The sequence below is a fragment of the Kogia breviceps genome, chromosome X, assembly GCF_026419965.1.
Source record: "Kogia breviceps isolate mKogBre1 chromosome X, mKogBre1 haplotype 1, whole genome shotgun sequence".
Lineage (NCBI taxonomy): Eukaryota > Metazoa > Chordata > Mammalia > Artiodactyla > Physeteridae > Kogia > Kogia breviceps.
This window is the reverse complement of record NC_081330.1, coordinates 2516270-2536956: the sequence shown is the minus strand read 5'-3', so window position 1 is coordinate 2536956 and position 20687 is coordinate 2516270. Positions and strand designations below refer to the sequence as shown.

At 40.9% G+C, this 20687-nt stretch overlaps 1 protein-coding gene across 3 annotated transcripts in view; it reads right to left on the bottom strand.

Annotated features, from left to right (window-relative positions):
* GABRA3 (gamma-aminobutyric acid type A receptor subunit alpha3) overlaps nt 1–20687 on the bottom strand; it is a 252191-nt gene that overhangs the window by 2842 nt on the left and 228662 nt on the right. For all 3 annotated transcript variants that reach the window (XM_067023166.1, XM_067023165.1, XM_059049636.2), the window contains exons 8-9: nt 18432–18584; nt 14234–14445 (exon numbers count right to left, since the gene is read on the bottom strand). In XM_067023166.1, the coding sequence (XP_066879267.1) occupies nt 14234–14445; nt 18432–18584 (365 nt within the window). The remainder of the gene's footprint in view (nt 1–14233; nt 14446–18431; nt 18585–20687) is intronic.

The following is a 20687-nucleotide window of genomic DNA, read 5'->3' as shown; positions in this document are numbered from 1 at the left end:
TATAAGCATGAGACACGTTTTGGTTACCCGAGACATAACTCCAAAAGGCTTCAACCATCAAGTGGCACATCTCCTGTGAGGAAGAGAGCTTGGTGAGTCTGAAAGTCATTTCGTCTTAAAGACACATAAATACTATGGCATGTTTACATGCATCATTATAACAGTACCTCACCCTTCATGCACTGTAAATGTCCACTCTTGCGAGGCTGCAGGCGGGAGCCACAGCCTCCCCAGGGAGTTATGCAAATGTTTCCCTCTGACACAACAAAGCCAGGGATGCTGGGGGCTTGCTATGACACTACACTTTGTTTTCTTTTTCCAGGTTATAAAAAAAAACTCAGTGGTAAACAAGCACAGACACATGTGCCCATTTGTTCTCATATGTATGACTTGTGTATACATGGACCTTCCATGTAGAAAAGAGAAAAGAAGACAAAGCTCAGGCCTGGATCAGAAGAGAGAGGCTGAGAGGCTGAGGAACAGGGGAGGCCAAAGACAGTGGCTGAGGTCATAGTCTAAGTGCTAAGCTCATAGTGTTTGTTGCCTCACTTCCCACTCTGGCCTTTTCTTCCTTCCGTCTCTCTTTGTTTCTAGGGAAAAGGTGGAGCTTGATGAGCTTCAAAAATACCCAGGAGTATTTGACAAAAAGTGACAACTAATTATGTTGCCCTAATTTCACACACCTCACCTTGTTCCCTTTCTTAATGTTACTTTGCTTCCCATCATCTGTTTTATTTCTTTACTTCCTACTTGTTTCCTTCCGAGATTTCTCTACTCCCACCCTCTCTTACTGACCCCCTTTCTCCTAATCTATTTCTATTTCTTTACTTCAGAGTTCCCACCATTTTGATCGTTTTTTTTTTTTTTTTCTTTAGACCACACTGCCAATTATCTTCCTGATCCTAATAATAACTTTTGCCCAATATCTACTGAATATTTACTGGGCCAAGAACTATGCTAGGTGTTTAGGGATATATAGGAAGGTTAAAAGGTCAGTCAGTTCCAGTCCCTGTTTTCTAGGAGTTTACAATCCAGCAAGGGAGAGAGCCTTGTGAATACATCATTGCCATATAATGTGATAAGAGTTCTAAGACATACGAACAAAGTGTGATGGGAATTCAGTAGAGGGAGGGGCAAAGTACCTACAGGTGCTGGAAAAGGTGGCTCAGAGAAGGCAATGAGGATGGCGAGCTGGGTCGCAAAAGATGAGCAGGAGCTCACCAGATGAAGACGTAGCAAAGGCCAGTGCACAGGCCAAGGGCACTGCTCATTTGAGGGATGACAAGTAGTTTGCTGTAGTTGGATGACAGTGTGCGTGGTAAAGGCCTGCCTGTGCTGGCTTCAGGGTTTTCGTCAGGGAGGGGAAGGGGGACAAAAAAGGGGGTGCTGGTTTAAGTAAATGAGCAGTCTGACTAATGGACATTTAAAAAGCAATATGGCTCTTTCTCCTTGAGGACTGTAGTCACATTGCTACAAGTGGAGGGGGACAGAACTCTAAGGCTTCTAAGAACTCCGTAAATGCTTTAAATACTACATGGGACTCATTTATAATTAGCAAACTCATTGTGAATACAGTCCTGCTGCTAAATGCCCCTGCTATTAAATAAAGGAGCACTTCACTTGTTTGCCCGCTTACTTATTAATCTGCTTAGTAATCTCTTTTTTTCATGGGTACACAAGAAAAAAAAGGAAAAAAAAAAGGAAAGAAGAAAACCACTACCCTGACTTTGCTAGAAGCTTTCACACTCACATATATTATTTCATTTAGTCATCTTATTAGCTGGTTATGGCCAAGTTTCTGAAATAATCACCCTGAACAGCAAACACTTTATTTAGCTCTGTAGGCACTTTGTGTTCTATAGGTGGAGAAGCAGAAGTTGATTTAATCGCAGATTTTTTAAGTAATAAAAGAAAATTACCTTTTAATATCCCTTGCCCTTTCCATCATGGCACATTTTAATCAGCCACTATAATTTTTACCTAAATTGTCAAAGAAGGGAAATCAAAGCAAAAGTTGTAGTGCTGAGAAGACAGAAGCAGGAGGAAGAGATTAATGGTTAATAATTCCCATTTCTGCATCTAGTTTTCTAATAATTCTCTATGCCCTGGAATTTGATAGAAACAAACTAGAGTGACTTAACTTTAACCAAGATGCTATTCTCTTCCTACCTCCTTAGCCAATGGCAGGCTCTTAGCTACATGATAGATGTTTACAGAATGAAAAATGACCCCCCAAATGAAGATTCTTGATGTGATTTCTAGTTTTTTTCCTCCTGAGTCTAAACCTCTCCTATACAGACAGCATATCTCCATAGTTCATCCTGGAGTAATTCCCATACCACCAAAATGAAATTGACTCTTCAAAATTCCTCCAAGCATTTTGACCTGAGGACAAGGACACTTTTCTTTCTAGAAGGCCACCTCATGTGGATTTTGGAATGACGTAATGAAAACTTTTATGGATCAATGCATGTCCAACTCAAGAGTTTTTCTCAGATGGCACTCACATTTATTATTTCCAGAAGTGCTATTTAGAGAGTTAGTTGAAGCCCTGAATGTACCTGAGACCACCAGGACCTCAGAGTATATGCAGATATGGTCCTGTGACTCTGTGTTAACCCCGTAACATTCATCCAGCTTTCCTGAACCCCAGTTTTCAGAAGTAGGGCAAAGTAATGGAATATATGCTATGTTGGATTCAAAGACAAATCAGACAAAGACCCAATTTTTTAAAGCAAACAACCCAATGTTTTAAATGGCAAAGGACTTGAATAGACTTTGAATATCTTCTTCTCCAAAGAAGATATAGAATTGGCTAATAAGCATGTGAAAAGATCCTTAATATCACTGGTCATAAGGGAAATGCAAATGAAAACCACAGTGAGATACCACCTTACACCCATTAGGGTGCCTACTATCAACAATAAGAGCAATAAAATAAAAAAAGAAAATAACAAGTGTAGACAAGGATATGGAGAAATTTGAACCCTTGTTTACTGTTAGGAATGTAAAATGGTACAGCCGCTATGAAAAGTGGTATGTCAGATCCTCAAAAAATTAAAAATAGAATTAAAATATGACCCAGCAATTCCACTTTGGGGTATATACCCCGCAAATTGAAAGCAAGGTCTTAAAGAGATACTTATACACCCATGTTCATAGCAGCATAATTCTCAATAGCCAAAAGATGAATGCAATGAATGTCCATCCATACAGTGGGATATTATTCAGCCTTAAAAAGGAAGGAAATTCTGACACAGGTTACATGAATGAACCTTAAGGACATTATGCTACATGAAATAGGCCAGTCACAAAAAGACAAATACTGTGATTCCACTTATATGAGGTACTCAGAAAAGTCAGATTCATAGAGACAGAAAGTAGAATGGTGGTTACCAGGGGGAGACTGGAGGGGAGAATGGGGATTTCTGGTTTCATGGGGACAGAGTTTCAGTTTTGCAAGATGAAAAAGTTCTGGAAGTTGGTTGTACAACATTGTGAACATACTTATTAAAAATGGTTAAGATGGTAAATTTTAAGCTGTCTAATGAGGAAGAGTAATTAAAATAAGAGAGACCTAAAATATAAAGGAGAACATAAAATGTACACAGAAAGGCACAAATGTTGAGTGAAGTGAATTCAAAAGAGGAAGGGAGCATGCTGGATCAGGAAGAGGTCAGTAAGCCAATAGAAAGGGGAGAAAATGCAGGTGGAAGAGAAGTAATCACTTGCACCAGTTTACTGAGAGGGTGGGAGATATCCAGAGCATATGTGGGGAGGTACCTGGGGCCAGATCACAGCTAAGGAAAGAGAGGATGAGACTCAGATACTATCTATGGTTTATCAATTTTGTTTATCTCTTGGAAGAGCCAACTTTTAGTTTCATTTATCTTTTCTATTGTTTTTTTAGTCTCTATTTCATTTACTTTTGCTTGGATCTTTATGATTTCCTTCCTGCTACTAACTTAGGGTTTTGTTTGTTCTTCTTTTTCTAGCTCCTTTAGATGTAAGGTTAGGTTCTTTATTTGAGATTTTTCTTATTTCCTGAGGTAAGCTTGTACTACTATAAACATCCCTCTTAGAACCGCTTTTGCTGTATCCCAAAGATTTTAGATCACTGTGATTTCATTTTCATTGGTCTCCAGGTATTTTTAAATTTCCTCTTTGATTTCTTCAGTGATTCATTGGTTGTTTAGTAACATATTTTTTAGCCACCATATGTTTGTGTTTTTTGCAATTTTTTTCTTGTGGTTGGTTCCTGCTCTCATGGTGTTATAGTCAGAAAAGATGCTTGATATGATTTCCATTTTCCTAAATTTACAGAGGCTTGTTTTGTGGCCTATCATGTTATCCCTCCTGGAAAATGTCCCATGTGCACTTGAAAAGAATGTATATTCTGTTGCTTTCAGATGAAATGTCCTATAAACACCAATTAAGTCCATCTGGTCTAATGTGTCATTTAAGGCCAGTGTTTCCATATTAATTTTCTGTCTGGATGATCTGCCTGTTGATGTAAGTGGGGTGTTAAAGTCCCCTACTATAATTGTGTTACTGTCAATTTCTCCCTCTCTGTCTGTTAATATTTGCTTTATGTATTTAGGTGCTCGTATGTTGGGTGCATATATATATTTACAATTATTATATCTTATTTTTGGATTGATCCCTTGATCATTATGTAATATCCTTCCTCGTCTCCTCTATCTGTCTTTATTAGAGTCTATTTTGTCTGATATAAGTATTGCTACGCTGGCTTTCTTTTCATTTCCATTTGCATGGAATACTTTTTTTCCATCCCCTCAGTCTGTGTGTGTGTCCCTCGGTCTGAAGTGTGTCTCTTGTAGGCAGCATATATATGGGTCTTGTTTTTATATCCATCCAGCTACTCTGTGTCTTTTGATTGTATCATTTAGTCCATTTAAATTTAAAGTAATTATTGATATGTATGTTCTTATTGCCATTTTGTTAATTGTTTTTGTCTGCTGGTGGGTGAGGCTGGTCCCAGGGCTAGAGCAGGCTCACTGGAGGGTGGGGCCAGAGCCTGGGGGGTTCTGAGGCTGGTCCTGCTTACTGGTGGGTGAAGCTGGGTCTCAGGGTCTCTGGCTGGAGGTCCCTGTGGGTCCCGGGTCTGGTGCCTGCACACTGGTTTGTGGGGCAGATCCCATGCCCTCTGGTGGGCAGGGTCATGTCGAGGGGCAGCTGTGGGCTCAGGGGGTCTTAAGACAGCCTGTCTGTTGGCGGGTGGGGCTGTGCCCATGCCCAGTTAATTCCTTGGCATGAGGTGTCTCAGCACTTTTGCCTACAGGCAGGGATGGGTCCTGAGGCTTATAAGCTTAGAGGGAGGATTTCACAATGGTGCTTACCAGCACCAGTGTCCTCCTGGTAGAATCAGCTCCCCAAATGGCTGCCACCAGTGTCTGTGTCCCCAGGGTGAGCTGCAGTTGCATCCTACCTCTCTGGGAGACTCTCTAGATCAGCAGGTACGTCTGACCCAGGCTCCTATTACTGCTTCTGCCCTGGATCCTGGAGAATGAGAGTTTGTGTGCACCCTTTAAGAGTACAGTTTCTACTTCCCACAGCTCTCTGGGACTCTCCAGAGTAAGCCCTGCTGGTCTTCAAAGCCAAATGCTCTGGGGGCTCGTTTTCCCAGTATATGACCCACAGGCTATGGAGCCCAACATGGGATCAGACCCCTCTCTCCTTGGGGAGAACCTCTGCAATGGTACTTATCCTCCTGTTTGTGGATTGTCCACCTGGGTTTATGGGACTTGCCTATATTGCGACTCCACCCCTCCTATCCATCTTGTTTGGTTCCTTCTTCATACATTAGTTGTAGAAGATCTTTTCTGGTACATTCCAGTCTTTTTCATCAATGGTTTTTCTGCAAATAGTTGTGATTTTGGTGTGCCCATGAGAGGAGGTGAGCTCAGGGTCTTTCTACTATGCCATCTTGGTTGATTCACCTGTTTGTTTCTGTTTCAATCGATTCACCAGTGATAGAGTATGACTGTTGTCAGGGCATTTATACCTACTTTAGAAAAGGGTGGGAAAGCCACCAGTTTATGAATACAAGTTAACCCACAGTGAATATCATTCACCCCAGAGAGAAAATATCAAGTGGTGACTCAATTTGTAGCTATTTTTACAGGAATGCCGCCAATTTTTTAAACATCTTTATTGGAGTATAATTGCTTTACAATGGTGTGTTAGTTTCTGCTTTATAACAAAGTGAATCAGCTATACATATACATATACACCCATATCTCCTCCCTCTTGTGTCTCCCTCCCACCCTCCCTATCCCACCCCTCTAGGTGGTCACAAAGCACGGAGCTGATCTCCCTGTGCTATGTGCCTACTTCCCACTAGCTATCTATTTTACATTTGGTAGTATTTAAAAGTCCATGCCACCCTCTCAGTTAATCCCAGCTTACCCTTCCCCATCCCCGTGTCCTCAAGTCCATTCTCTACGTCTGCATCTTTATTCCTGTCCTGCCCCTAGGTTCTTCAGAACCTTTATTTATTTATTGTTATTATTGTTTTTAGATTCCATATATATGTGTTAGCATGCAGTATTTGTTTTTCTCTTTCTCACTTACTGGGACAACATTAAACACAACAACATTCGAATTATAGGGGTCCCAGAAGAAGAAGAGAAAAAGAAAGGGACTGAGAAAATATTTGAAGAGATTATAGTTGAAAACTTCCCTAATATGGGAAAGGATATAGTCAATCAAGTCCAGGAGGCACAGAGAGTCCCATGCAGGATAAACCCAAGGAGAAACACACCAAGACACATATTAATCAAAGTATCAAAAATTAAATACAAGAAAAAATATTAAAAGCAGCAAGGGAAAAACAACAAATAACACACAAGGGAATCCCCATAAGGTTAACAGCTGATCTTTCAGCAGAAACTCTGCAAGCCAGAAGGGAGTGGCAGGACATATTTAAAGTGATGAAAGGGAAAAACCTACAACAAAGATTACTCTACCCAGCAAGGATCTCATTCAGACTCGACAGAGAAATTAAAACTTTTACAGACAAGCAGAAGCTAAGAGAATTCAGCACCACCAAACCAGCTTTACAACATATGCTAAAGGAACTTCTCTAGGCAGGAAACACAAGAGAAGGAAAAGACCTACAATAACAAACCTAAAACAATTAAGAAAATGGAAAGAGGAACATACATATAATTACCTTAAATGTAAATGGAGTAAATGCCCCCACCAAAAGACATGGACTGGCTGAATGGATACAAAAGCAAGACCTGTACATATGCTGTCTACAAGAGACTCACTTCAGACCTAGAGATACATACAGACAAAGTGAGGGGATGGAAAAAGATACTCCATGCAAATGGAACTCAAAAGAAATCTGCAGTAGCAATTCTCATATCAGACAAATTTTTAAAAGCCATTAATGAAAAGAAACTAAACTTTTCCAAACTATGGATGGAAGTTGAGCATTTTCTCTAATGTAAAATAAGATAAAATATTATTCTAGAGCATTCAAATATACTTACCTGAAAATAAGAAAAAAAGCATAATTACTGTGTTTCCAAAATTTAGGTAAGAATTTATTAATACTTTAAAAGCAGTTCTAAGAATAATAACTGTCTTCTTTTTAAAAGTAGAGGTTTATTTCTTCATCTTAATTTGCTTTTATTATTTTTAATTTTTTCCAAAAATGTAATCAAGGTAATAATGCACCTAGTTAAAGAGAAATAAATGTAAAGACTTATAATGAAACCAGGAAACCCTTATCCCCATGTATCCCAACCTTGTCCAGCAATTCATAATTATTTTTAATTCTCTTAGCTGATACTTCTAACAGTTATTTATATATTTCTAAATAATACACTTATATTGCTATCTGTTTTGAACATAACCATTCATCTTTTCATGATAATGATTTACCTCACTTATGCAACCCTTCCTCCATCTTCCAATACAATTATAACAATATTTTTAGTTCAATCAATAATCAATAACATCATTATAAATCACTATATAAATACCTCTAGCCTCTTGCTACAAATTGCACTGGTTCCTCTCCAGGTATGCTTGCTGCATAGATTTCATCTTACGTATTCCCTTCGTCTATCTCCTCTGTAGGGTACCCTCTTCTCTGGATCCAATGTCATTCCCTTTTTTGTTCTATTCTCTTGTTTTAGTAGAACATATCCTCCAGTATTTTCCTAAGGTGGAATGCATGGGAAGTGACATTTCTGAGTTCCTGCAGGTCTGAAAATAACTACTCTACCTTTCCATTTAAGTGATACTTTGGCTAGGCATAAGATTCAAATCCTCAGATTTAGGGTTTACAGCTCCACTGTCTTCCAGCATCCAATGTAGCTGAGAAGTCTGATGCCATTCTGCTAATCATTTCTTTGTAGATAACGTTTACTGTCTTTCTAGAATCTCTTTAGACTATCATTTATCCCCGGTTTTCTAAAATTGCAAGATGATGTGACTTTACGTGGGCCTATGTGGACAGTTTCAATCTGGATGATTATATCTTTCCATTTGTAAAGATGTCTTGTTCATTGTTAATTTCCTTTGCGCCCATTTCTCTGTTCACTCATTCTACAGCTTCTGAGTTGGATGAATTTTCTGGATTCATCTCTAAGCCCCTTAACCTTTTCTTTTACATTCTCTATTTATTTCCTTTTTACCCTACTTGTAGGGAGATTTTCTTCAGTTTATTTTCCCACCTCTCTATTGAAATTTTTATTTTGGCAGTTATTTTTCATTTCAAAAGCTCTTCTTTAGGGGCTTCCCTGGTGGCGCAGTGGTTGGGAATCCGCCTGCCGTTGCAGGGGATACGGGTTCGTGCCCTGGTCCGGGAGGATCCCACATGCCGCGGAGCGGCCGGGCCCGTGAGCCATGGCCGCTGAGCCTGCGCGTCCGGAGCCTGCGCTCCGCAACGGGAGAGGCCACAACAGTGAGAGGCCCGCGAACCGGAAAAAAAAAAAAAAAAAAAAAGCTCTTCTTTATTCTCTGATTTCCTTTTATATTAGCACCCTATTCTTATTTTATGTATATATTTACAAATATAAGATAAAGTTTACTTTTGCTTTTCTTAAATTCTCTTTAATTCCCTGAATTATCTCTGTTCCTGCCAAGATGAGTTTTGCTGTTGTTGTTTTTAATCTTTTCATTTTCACATTGAAAATTTCACGTTGGTAATCCTTGGTATCCCAGTTTTATTTGGCAACAGAAAAGATGTCTGTATGCTCAGTGTACCTGAGCTGGGCTTGTTGATTTGCAAACTATGATTTAAGAAGATTATTTGGAAGGAGGTCATTTTATGGGGTACTCCAAAATGTCACTATGTAGAGGTCTTTTCTCTGGAGACATTCAGCTTCTTTAGAAGAGAAGCTTCGGCTGTTCTTCAGGAAAGTATACATCTGGCTGTAGACATTTTACATGTTGGGCAGGCTCTGGGGTCTTGATTACTCTGTACACAGACTTTTAGCCAATCTCCCTAATTGCAGCCCCATGATTTACTGTCTGCTGTACCAAGCACCTTGAATCCTGAGTTTCTCTGGGGTTCTATCTTACTCCAGCTTGATAAATCAGTTCTTATTCTCTCTTTCCCCTTCAGTTTTCTTGAAAAATGCATTACAATCTCTTGTCTGACTGAAATCCTTCTCCAGATCTCCTGGCACTTGTGGGTTTAAACCTATTTTATTTCTTTACCCTCATTTTAATGGGATTTTTAAAGGAAGCAGTGATAAAACATGTAGTTGTTCCTCAGAAGCCCAGAGTTCATCTATTTTGCAGGGTGCCACTATAAGGTAGTCATTTGTCTTCATTTGAAAATGAGTTTTTGTTCCTACCTACCCCTTCTTTTCCTTTCCTTTATCTTTCCCCTCACATCTTATCTAATCCTTGATCATAGTACAGATCAGAAATAGATTTTTGAATCATTTTTATTAGTTTTAAACAGTTTTGTGCTCACCCATTCTAGCTTTGTGAGGCAAATAAGGTTTAATATGTCTCTTTAAAGAAGGAAAAAAGCAGAATAAGTTATGATTAAATTTCACTATTTTTACTTTTAATGTACTTCATTTTTTTTTGTCCTGTGGGTCAGTGGTTCTCACTGTTAGTTCATTCATATTGCAGCAGTGTAGACAAAGCACAGTACCCTCACATTAGAGATCCATTTTTACACATCTAATAGTTTTTTTTTTCAAATCTCATAATCAACATCCTTTCAATAACTTAAATAGATTGACGATGGAGAGGAACTAAGGAGGACGACTGAGATCACCGTCTTTGCAGAAGACTTTCATATGATTCTTTTTGTTCTCTTTTTTCATTTTCAGTACTCCTTGGAATTGGAGAAACAGTTCTCATTTTTGATATCTACACTTACAGTTTCTTAATCTATTCTAGTGCTCTCTCTACCTTCAAACAACCACTGCATCTCTTCCCAGTCACAAAAAAGAGTCTACCACATTTTTCACAAGGTATCCATGACTGCCTTTCAGATATCTGAAATTAGCAATCATCATCCCCTTAATGCATTTATCCCTTCCCCACTGCAGTAAACAAACTGGAACAGCATATTTTAAACATGGCCCAACCTGTACAGAATAAAAGGGGCTTATCATCTCACTTGGTCTAGGTAACTCCTAACTCAGAGTGAAACAAAATTTGGCTTCTCAAGAGTTACACCACATGGATGGCTTATATTAAATTTGCCCTTTTCCCATATCCCAGCATCTTATTTATAACACACAGTTTTTGTTGTTTTTTTTATCCCAGAACATTTTTAGAATTAGAATCTATGTGTAAGAATATATACACTACCACGTATAAAACAGATAGCTAATCAGTACCTGCTATAAAGCACAGGAAGCTCAGCTTGGTGCTCTGTGATGACCTAGATGGGGGGGGTGGGGGGCTGAGTGGGAGGGAGGTCCAAGAAGGAGGGGATATATGTATGCATGTAGCTGATTCACTTCATTGTACAGCAGAAACTAACACAACATTGTAAAGCAATTATGCTCCCATAAAAAAATTTAAAAAGAAAAGAAAATGTTAATCTGTTGATTTCAGCGTGTTCTTTCAAACTTCAGAAATTCTCTTTGATTCTAATTCAGAAGATACTCCTCTTCATTAATGCCAGCTTACAAATTTGAATCTCCTACATTATATACCTTCATTTAAGTCACAGATGACAGCATTTAAGAGGGAAGGGTCAAGGACAAAGCCTGTGGCTTATCACAGGAACGTCCATTCAGGTTGATGACTCTCCATCAGTGAATTATATTTGACTTGAGTTGGTCAACCAACTACATCAGCATAATTGTACAACTTTTTCAACTGCTGTTTCTTCTTCATGAAGACATAATTTTAAAAAGTTAGTCAGATGCCTTGACAAAATTTATATATTTCCTGTTCCACCAGTCTAGTAAACTTTTCATGAATTTTCTTAAGGTTAGTTTGGCATAATTTCCTCTTAGTGAACTCAGGTTGGTTATCAATAGTTAGTGCTAACTGCTCTTAAAACATCTGTTTAATAATATATTCTAGGGACTTTTCAGTTTAATATGTCAGAGTAAGGACATCTTTGCTCCTTTTTCTTCTCTGTAACCAATCAAAATTATAAGGAAAATGAGATATAGAAACCAAAACCCCACCTTTGATGAAAATTGAAAGCATTTTCTCATCCCAAAAAGTAAGGGCTCCCAAATGCAGTAAATATTGTATCAGGGTGAAGACACAAATGCACTAAAAATTTGTCAGGATGAAGAAGACACTGAGGATGCCTACTGTTCTAGATTTCAGGCCAAGAATAGAGTCCCAAAAGGTGGGTGGCAGGACCTGAGTGAGAAAACAAATAAACCCGGTTTTGAAACAAAATGGTTTTAAGGCTGGTAGTGAGAACATCCTGGAATACTGTTTGACCACCACAGAGTAGAGAGGAGGTAGAGACTGGAAAAATTAGAGGATACGATACTACACATGTACACGCGCGCACACACACTACACCATACATAGAGGACTTTCTTGTGAGTTATTTATAAGAATTTATATAGATAACAGATCATGGTCAAACTACTCACTTTCAACTACTTACTCTCAACTACTCACTACCATCCTACTCATTCTCTCAGTCCCTCCGCAAAATGATACTTTCACACATAGCAGTGCTAGTAAAGAACTCCTCTAATACAACTTCAAGTAACAATTGAAAAAAAAATATGGCATTGATGCAAAATATGTTACAAGAAGAAATAACCAATAAAGGACTGTGTAACAGCAAACAAAACAAACATAGAATACATGAAAAGCTAAGCCAGCAGAAATCATAAAATGAATATAAGGAAAAATAATACTGCTATAGAAATGAAGGAGAATAGGCATGGATGAAAATGTTCAGAGACACAGAAGACACACTTGAGAAAAATGAAGTGGAAAATAACAGTTACAAATTACTAGAGAAAAATGGTAGATATGGAAGACAAAGTTCTATTATATGTATAATCTGTACTTCTAGGAAGATAACAGATCAAAGATATGTTTCAGGAAAGCTTTCCTGAAACAAAGACACTTGTGAATCCATAGGCTTAAAGGGCAACATGCTGTCCTAGGAAAAATTCATAAAGATAGATCAAGATATATCCTTGTAAAGTAACTGGTATTTGTAAATAAAAGACACATTCATATGGGTTGCTAGGCCATAAAATCACCCCTCCCCCATTATGTGAGAGATTCTCAGGCAGGTTTTAAATTTCTTCATACCAACATTCAGTGCTAGAACTGAATATAGCAATCAATGTCTATGTGGACATCAGAGAAAGAGAATGTGACCCACAGATTGTACAACAGCCCAAATATAATTTAAGTATAAACACAATTGACAGATAATTTTACACATGTAAGATGGTAAGAAATATGGTTTCCATGAACCCTTCTTAAAGAAACTTCCAGAGGACAGCCTTGAGATAACTAAGCAATGAACAGAAAAATGGATAAAAGGACTGTTTTGAGAAGAGAGCCTATGTAAATGTAGAACTATGACTAATCAACTATAGAAATTATGGCTGCATAAAAGCATGTAAATGCTATAAAACTTGACAATGAAGAAAAAGTAGTATAACAAATAAAAGTTGGGAGATGACAGGCACTAGTTATTTCTTCATAATTTATAGCAAGGAGTTAATAAATTCTATCTAAATAAATAGTTAAAATCTATTCCAAAATTTTTCCAACTCACCAGTCTATATTCTATGGAATCTATTCCTCCAGTTTGAAAAGTCTTCATTATGTTTTCTCTTCTCCATGATTCTTCAAAGAGTACTAGAATGGTTCTGGGACCATATCTGCCAGTTCTTTTTAGCATCTTGGGTTAGTCTTCATCTAGAGCTAGAGATCTGAACTCTTTTAAAGCAGCCAAGGACAACAATCTTGATTTCACTGTATTCATGTTTTTATTTTTACCAATTTCAGGTGGTTTACTGGCGTTTCTTTCTCTCTTTTTTTCTTCCTTCCCATCCACTAATCCAATTAACATTTATTCAGCTTTTACTATGAGTCAGATGCTGTGCAAGGACACTAGCTAGTTAGAAAGAACGCAGACAAGCCCCTGCCCTCAAGAAGTTCAGTCTAGTGAGGAAGCAGACAAATAACTCGAATACAAATAAATGCTCTTAATATCATGAGCACCCTCCGCCCCCACCCCAAGAAAAGCTAAAGCTATCTGCATGATTCTGGAAATATTCTATGGAGAAAATAGCACTGCATCTGGGTCTTAAAGACTAAGCAGATCTTTACCAGGCAGGAAAATAAGAAAAGAACCTTCCAGGTAGAGCGTAAACAATAAACAAAGACATAGAAGGAATGATGATCGCTTTTGTTTGATGGTAATGGGAACGTACTGGAAAAGTGAGGGGCAGAAGTGGCCCTAGAGACTGTTTTCTGGGTTGAAGATAAAGTCCACACTCTTCTGAGTACAACAGGTTCCCCTTGGGTTCAGCAGTGTCACACTTAGGTTTGAGCCCTCACCGCAAGACATCAGCCCTCCATGATACCCACCCTTTTCTTTGCCCCCAGCAAACACTCCACACTGCCAAGAAGCACTCCAGTTGAGAATTGGATTGATGACCCCAGTGAATAGCACACAGCCCTGGCCAGTTCCCACAGGCTGCAGGCTGCCCACTCCTGGTTCCAATACAGTTCTCTCAGGGAGTGCTTCCCAGCCCCCACCCTTTCTGTATCTTACCTTCATTTCCAGGACCTCTGGCACCTTCTTGCCCTCCCAAGCCCAACTCCGCTTTGTGAAGTAGTTAACGGTGGCAAATTCAATCAGCGCAGAAAATACAAAGGCATAACAGACGGCTATGAACCAATCCATGGCCGTCGCATATGCCACTTTAGGTAAGGAGTTTCTGGCACTGATACTCAAGGTGGTCATGGTGAGAACAGTGGTGACACCTGGGGAGAGAGAAAATGAGAACCATGTGCCAGTGAAAGACATTTGGAGCATATCTGATGATATCACCAACTTCCTGCTGGAAAGGAGGAGCTACACCCCACCCAAAATGGCCCCTTTAAAGTAAAAAAAACAGAGAATGTGAAAACAGAATGGTTCTACCTAGTAACCACCCCATCCCAATTATCACGGGAATAGGCATCTCCAGTATAGCACTTAAAAGTTGTCCTCTAACCTCTGCTTAAACATTTCCATTGAAAAGTAGGTAACCTATTTCATTGTAAGAGAGCTTTCTAATTAGAAAAATCTACCTTATGAACTGAGACCTGCCTTTTTCTAACTCCTGACCCACTGACTCATCTCAGAGCTCTCTCTGGCGACACAAGAAAGAAAAGTCTGCTTCTTCACTTCTGGGACAGGACTTCAAAGAGTTGGCGAGGGTGGCCATAGTTCCTTGTGTGTCTATTCATCTCCAGAACATGGCCAGTTCCTTCTTTCATTTCTCCTCCTTCCCCATTCTGGCAATTATCTTCTGAACAGACCAGAACTGAGCCCAAGACTCAGGACATGGTCTGAGCTTATTAGGAGTTTCATTTTCCTTATTATGGACACTAGTCTCCTAATAACACAACAAACTATTGTGGAAAATTGTTCTTCAGCTGCATCACAGTCTAGGTCCTACTGAATTTGTGAACAACCAAAACTATTCTAACATCTGTTTCTTATGAGTTTTTGCCAAACCACAGCTTGCTTTTAAATGGATTGATTCTTCTTCTTGGTGGCATTTATTAACCTAAATTTAAGGCTTTCTTTTATTCACTTTTAAATTCTATTAAAAATTTTATTTCTAATCTGTTCATATATTGGATATACATATGAGCTATATAGTGTCGTGGTTAACAATATGAGCTTTAGAGTCAAACTGAAATAGACTCAAATTCTGGCAATCCCACTTACTTGTAATATGACCCTGAACGAGGTGTTTTACCCCTCTAAGTTTTGTCATGTGTCAAATGTGTGCGATGATACCAGACTCAGAGATTTGTTGGGGAATCAAATGAGATAGAAGAGGTAGTCACTCAATAAATAGCAGCTTCTATAATTAACATTACTCTTATTTTTACTGTTGTTATTAACAACAGTATTGCCATAATTATATAATTCATTATAGTAGTCTAATTATAATCACATTTTAACAATAATAATAGTAATTTTATAATTTTTAGCAAGAGTATTCTAGTCTTGAATAACTACACTAGAAGTAGGAAGTCCTCAGTTCTGCCACTTACTTGCTTTGTATCTTGGGCAATTTCTTTAATCTCTCCTTGCCTTTTTCTCCACATCTATGAATATTCCCTACTGTCTCCCCCAGAATTTTGATGCTGCAGTTGTGTACCCAAAATCATCCAGAATTGAGGAAGAAGGAGTAGTCAGAACCTCTTTCTGATTCCTCAAGAAGGTGGGTAATGCGACCCTCAGGAGCCTGGGTCAAGTAGGGCTGCAAGGTAGTCCTAAGGGGCTGAGAGATGTTACACAGAGAAGCAAGCAGATATGGCCTATTAACTATTAACTTCACCCAGAGAGACAGCCACGTGTGCTGCAGCCTGGGGACCCTCCTTTCATATCTTGATTCCTTGAGTACCTTACTTACATATTTACTATATAAATGAAAATCCAGACTGGAAAAGACTTAATACAGTTTCAGCAGACAGATCCTAAAGGAGCACCTTTGCACAAACTAGGCAGAGAGTTAGAAGAAACACTTTTTTTTTTTTTTTTTTTTTTTGTGGTACGCGGGCCTCTCACTGCTATGGCCTCTCCCGCTGCGGAGCACAGGCTCCGGACGCGCAGGCGCAGCGGCCACGGCTCACGGGCCCGGCCGCTCCGCGGCACGTGGGATCCTCCCGGACCGGGGCACGAACCCGCGTCCCCTGCATCGGCAGGCGGGCTCTCAACCACTGCGCCACCAGGGAAGTCCAGAAGAAACACATTTTAAGCCCTGTCAGGAATTAGCCATACAGCTAGCACCTCATAACAAACTATCTGAGTTTGTAGCCTGGTAAATTCTGAGAATGGATCAGCAATCAAATGCAATTGTCCACACTGGCACATTCATAGCAGTGCCAAAGCATGGATGGAGGGAACTACATTGCAACACAAGTATTTATGGGCCATATCTCAGTAGAGATGTTTAGAACTCTAGTCTCTAAGGCTTAATTAAAACTGTCATCTTGTGAAGAGCTCTTAGCTAGTCTGAGCTGGTAGGACCCTCAATCCAGCATTTGGTGCACCTCATGGATGGACAAAGAGGTTTGGCATTTTAAAAGAGATCCAGGCCTGCCACCCGGTGCTTCTCTTTCAAGACTCTTCTACAAAGTCTTTTTGTGACTGCCCTCCGTACTTCCTTTGAGCACTTCTAAAAAGTCTAATATGCTTCTTTGATAACGAATGTCTGTCCCACTCAACTAAAGTTGCTTGAGATAATGCAAGATAATCTCCCCATCTCAAAATCCTGAACTTAGTTCAGATCTGTAAAGTCCTTCTTGCCATATAAGCTAACATTCACAAGTTCCAGAAATTAGGACATGGGTATCATTGGGGGCCATTATTTAGCCGACCACAGTCCTAGTTCTAGCCCTTAATGTCACTCAGGCTAAAAGTCTTTCTTGTGTAACCTTAAAACTCAACTTCTTATCTACCAAGACTAGTAGTCCATCCATCCATCCATTTTCCTGCTACAACAGTATAAGCTCATGTGATTAACATTCCAGTTTTCACTTCCTTCTTCCATTTGGGCCACTGAGTATTTTCTTTCATTTCTTATGAGTTCAGATATTAAAACAGAGTGTTTTCTATATTTTATCTGCTTTCCTTAGGATTTTGTAGAGGGAGATTTTTCAGGGTATCTAGTTTGTAATATTTCCAAAAATCGGGCATCTTGGATCTACTCCTACACAGATTCTACTCCCCCAACTCCACCAGAACTGTTCTTTTCAAATCACTAGCAACCAAGCATATCATGATACCCAACAGTTTTTATCTGCATTTTACCTAAACACACAGAATTCACCCCCAGAGGATTATTCCCTTCTTCTTGAAACACTCACCTCTCTTGACTTCCATGATATCACACGCTTCTAATTTTTTTTTCTTTCTTTTTTTACTTTACAGGTTATTATTTCCCTTCCTCCACTACTGTCTCCTCTTCTACCTGACCTAAAATGCTGCTTCTTTCTGAAACAACATCATTTACTCTCTAACTACACAGTAAAGCTTCAGGATATCAGTAGGAAATATCGGTAGAAAAAAGTCTTCTTTGTGAGTACTCAGTGTATCCAAGTACATGGAGACAGTTTAGTAGATTTAAAGAGTTAATTAATGTTTATCTCCTAAAAAAAAATGTCTTACAGTGGGAAAAACAGGCAGAAAATGTTTTATGTGCTTTAAGTCTCCCAGGGAAAAGTGCTAATGACATGCAAATCTCTTCCTAGACAACAGTAAACTCATATTGAAGAAAATTTCTCTAATTGTAGGTACTACTTTAAAAACCTTCAAACTCTGTATAGCTCTTACTGAATATCAGATAATTCATACTTTCAAAAGGCTAGCGGAGAAGCAGCGAAGTCAGACGGTCCTATTAAAATGGGTCATAAGAAAGCCCCAGTCTACTTCTCTGTCGTCAGCTTAGTTTCCCACCCTTCACTTTCTCCAGCTCTGCCCACTAATTTCCCCTCCTTTTCACTGAAGGCTCCATCCCTCTCCAGCTCCTGAAGCAAACCTGACTGAGACAGGAAGCATTTCAGTAAATCTTAATACTCCAACCCTCTTATTTCCACTACCTTTTAAGAATTCAGTTGCTAGAAACACCAAGATCCAGTGACTTAGTTACTAATGCTGGGCTCAGGTGTTCCTCACATTCACTCCAGTAATGGTTCTTCCACCTTCCTCACCCCTGCCCCTGCCCCATTCTCCATAAAACAACACTCACCAAAGACCGTGCGGGCAGGGACAGACTCTCTGTTGAGCCAGAAAGACACTTGTGACAGAATGACAGTCATGATACATGGCAAGTAGGTCTGGATCACAAAGTAGCCAATTTTTCGCTTGAGATGGAAGTGGGTTGTCATGACGACATATTCTCCTGGAGAGTAAAATTAGACAGTATGCAGCCAAATAAACATTGGTGGATCAAGGTGAGCCCCAATTCAGTTCACAAAGCTCCTTAACCTTATACTCGAAACAAGACATTGCAGCACCTCTCAGGTCCATGGAACCAGATCTCTTTAATAATCAGGAAGTAGTACAGAGGTGGGTTTTTTTTTTGTTTTTTGTTTTTGGTGAAAATGTTACCAAACGCAAGTCCGTGTGCCCAATGCATAGTGAGGCCAAACAATACTGAAACACATCGGAGTCTGGAGCAGAGAAAGGATTATTGCGGGGCCATGCAAGGAGATGGGTGGCTCACGCCTTAAAAACCCCAAACTCCCCCAAAGCTTTCCACAAGCCCTTTTATAGGAAAGGTGAGGGAGGGATGTGGTTAGTTGTTGCAAACTTCTTGGTGTCAGATCCTTTGTTCTTGAGGTCAGGTCATGGTCAGGTCATGATGTTCCTGTAAACCTCCACCAAAATAAATGTTATTCTCTGTTCTGACAAGAAAAGGAAGGGGAGGCATTTATTTCGGTCTCCATGCCTCCTCGCAGCTGTTAACAAATCCCATAAGCAAAGCAATGTCATTACCGCTCAACTTACTTGTTCAAGGTTCCAAGGCTCCGAGGTCAGGTCCTAGCTAAGAGGAGGGGGCACTGTGCAGGCCGGTCACCCTGTCTGGGAATGTTCACCCAGCCCCCAGTCTGGGTCCTCCCACCAGCGCCCACGCCCAGCTGAAAAGGCAGATCTCAGCTGGTGGTGCCCTCAGGGCCAGGTCCCCAGACCCTGCCCAGCCATCATCACTGACAGAGCTAGGCGCCCAGGACCCAGCTGGCCCTATGTAAACTGGAGAGAATCTGATGCTTCCATGGACTACGACGAATGGAGACTGCCACCACTATTACGTTGCTGAGGTGGGATGGGGGAGAGGTTCACTGCTGCTTCAAGGCCTGAGCCTGGCCGGTGGGCAGCGGTAGAGGGGGCTCTGGAGCTGTGTGGGACACAGCCCTCAGCCTGTCCCCAGGCCCCCCAGCTGACCTGGGGAGAAGGCCGCCATCCACACTCTCACCACACTCTCCGACTCGAGGACCCCTGCGAGCTGACTGTTGGCTGAGTGGGCCCTCTGACCCCCGTGGCAAGGGTCTCATGCTAACTGCTGCGCACCTGCCCTGCCTTTGTTACACCCGAGGAGGGCACTGCAGGGGCGTGGACGGCAGCTGAGCTGAGGGGTTCACACCATCCAGTAGCAGATGCCTGGCATGTGGGTGGGCAGAGGCCGGCATCTTGGGCGCCAGGCCTGGGCACCAAATGTCCCCTGTACTGGCGTGGAGGGACCATTCGGAGAGAGTGTCGAATCCTGTATCCTAGTGCGGTGGCCCCGGCCAGCCCGCTTGTCCAGGCTTGCACTGCCCCACCTCAGGGAGGGCTTGGTAGGAGCAGGCAGGCCAGGCAGCTGCATTATTTCCTCTGGGGCCATTTCCTGTCCTCCCTGACCTTGGGGAGGGCAAACACCCCAGCTTCCTGGCCTCCCCTTGCTGCCAGAGGCACCCGCACAATGCCTGTGCTGGGGCCTTGCACATCAGATGCGATGAGCGACCACCCCTATTACAAGGTCACAATGTTCCAGCCGTAGCACCTTCAACTGGCGTTTCACACCAGCAGAGGGTCTCCCAAATTCACAGTCGCAACATTGCCATCTCCACCGGTCTGCTGGTCTACCTGTCAGTGTGCCTGCATGGAGACCTGAAACACCCCAGACTCAGACTCACCCAAGGCGACAAGCTGCAACGTGTGTGTGTGTCTGAGGCTGCTGCGGGGCACTGCTCTTCCAGGCCTTGGGCGGCAACTGCTGGGGCAAAGGGGGAGAGCGCAGAAATGAGGCCGGTCCTGAGGACAATGACCCAGGGAAACTGCCACTGTGGGGGCCACTGTGACACTGACTGTTGGTGGAATGGGACCACTCGTGTGCCCGCACTGTCCCTATTACAAAAATATATGCTTACCAGTGTACCCACACAGCTTGCTCAGAGTAATTTTGACACGAGTTCATTCAACTATATTAATGTCCTCATGTAAATAATAATGAAACTGAGGCAAA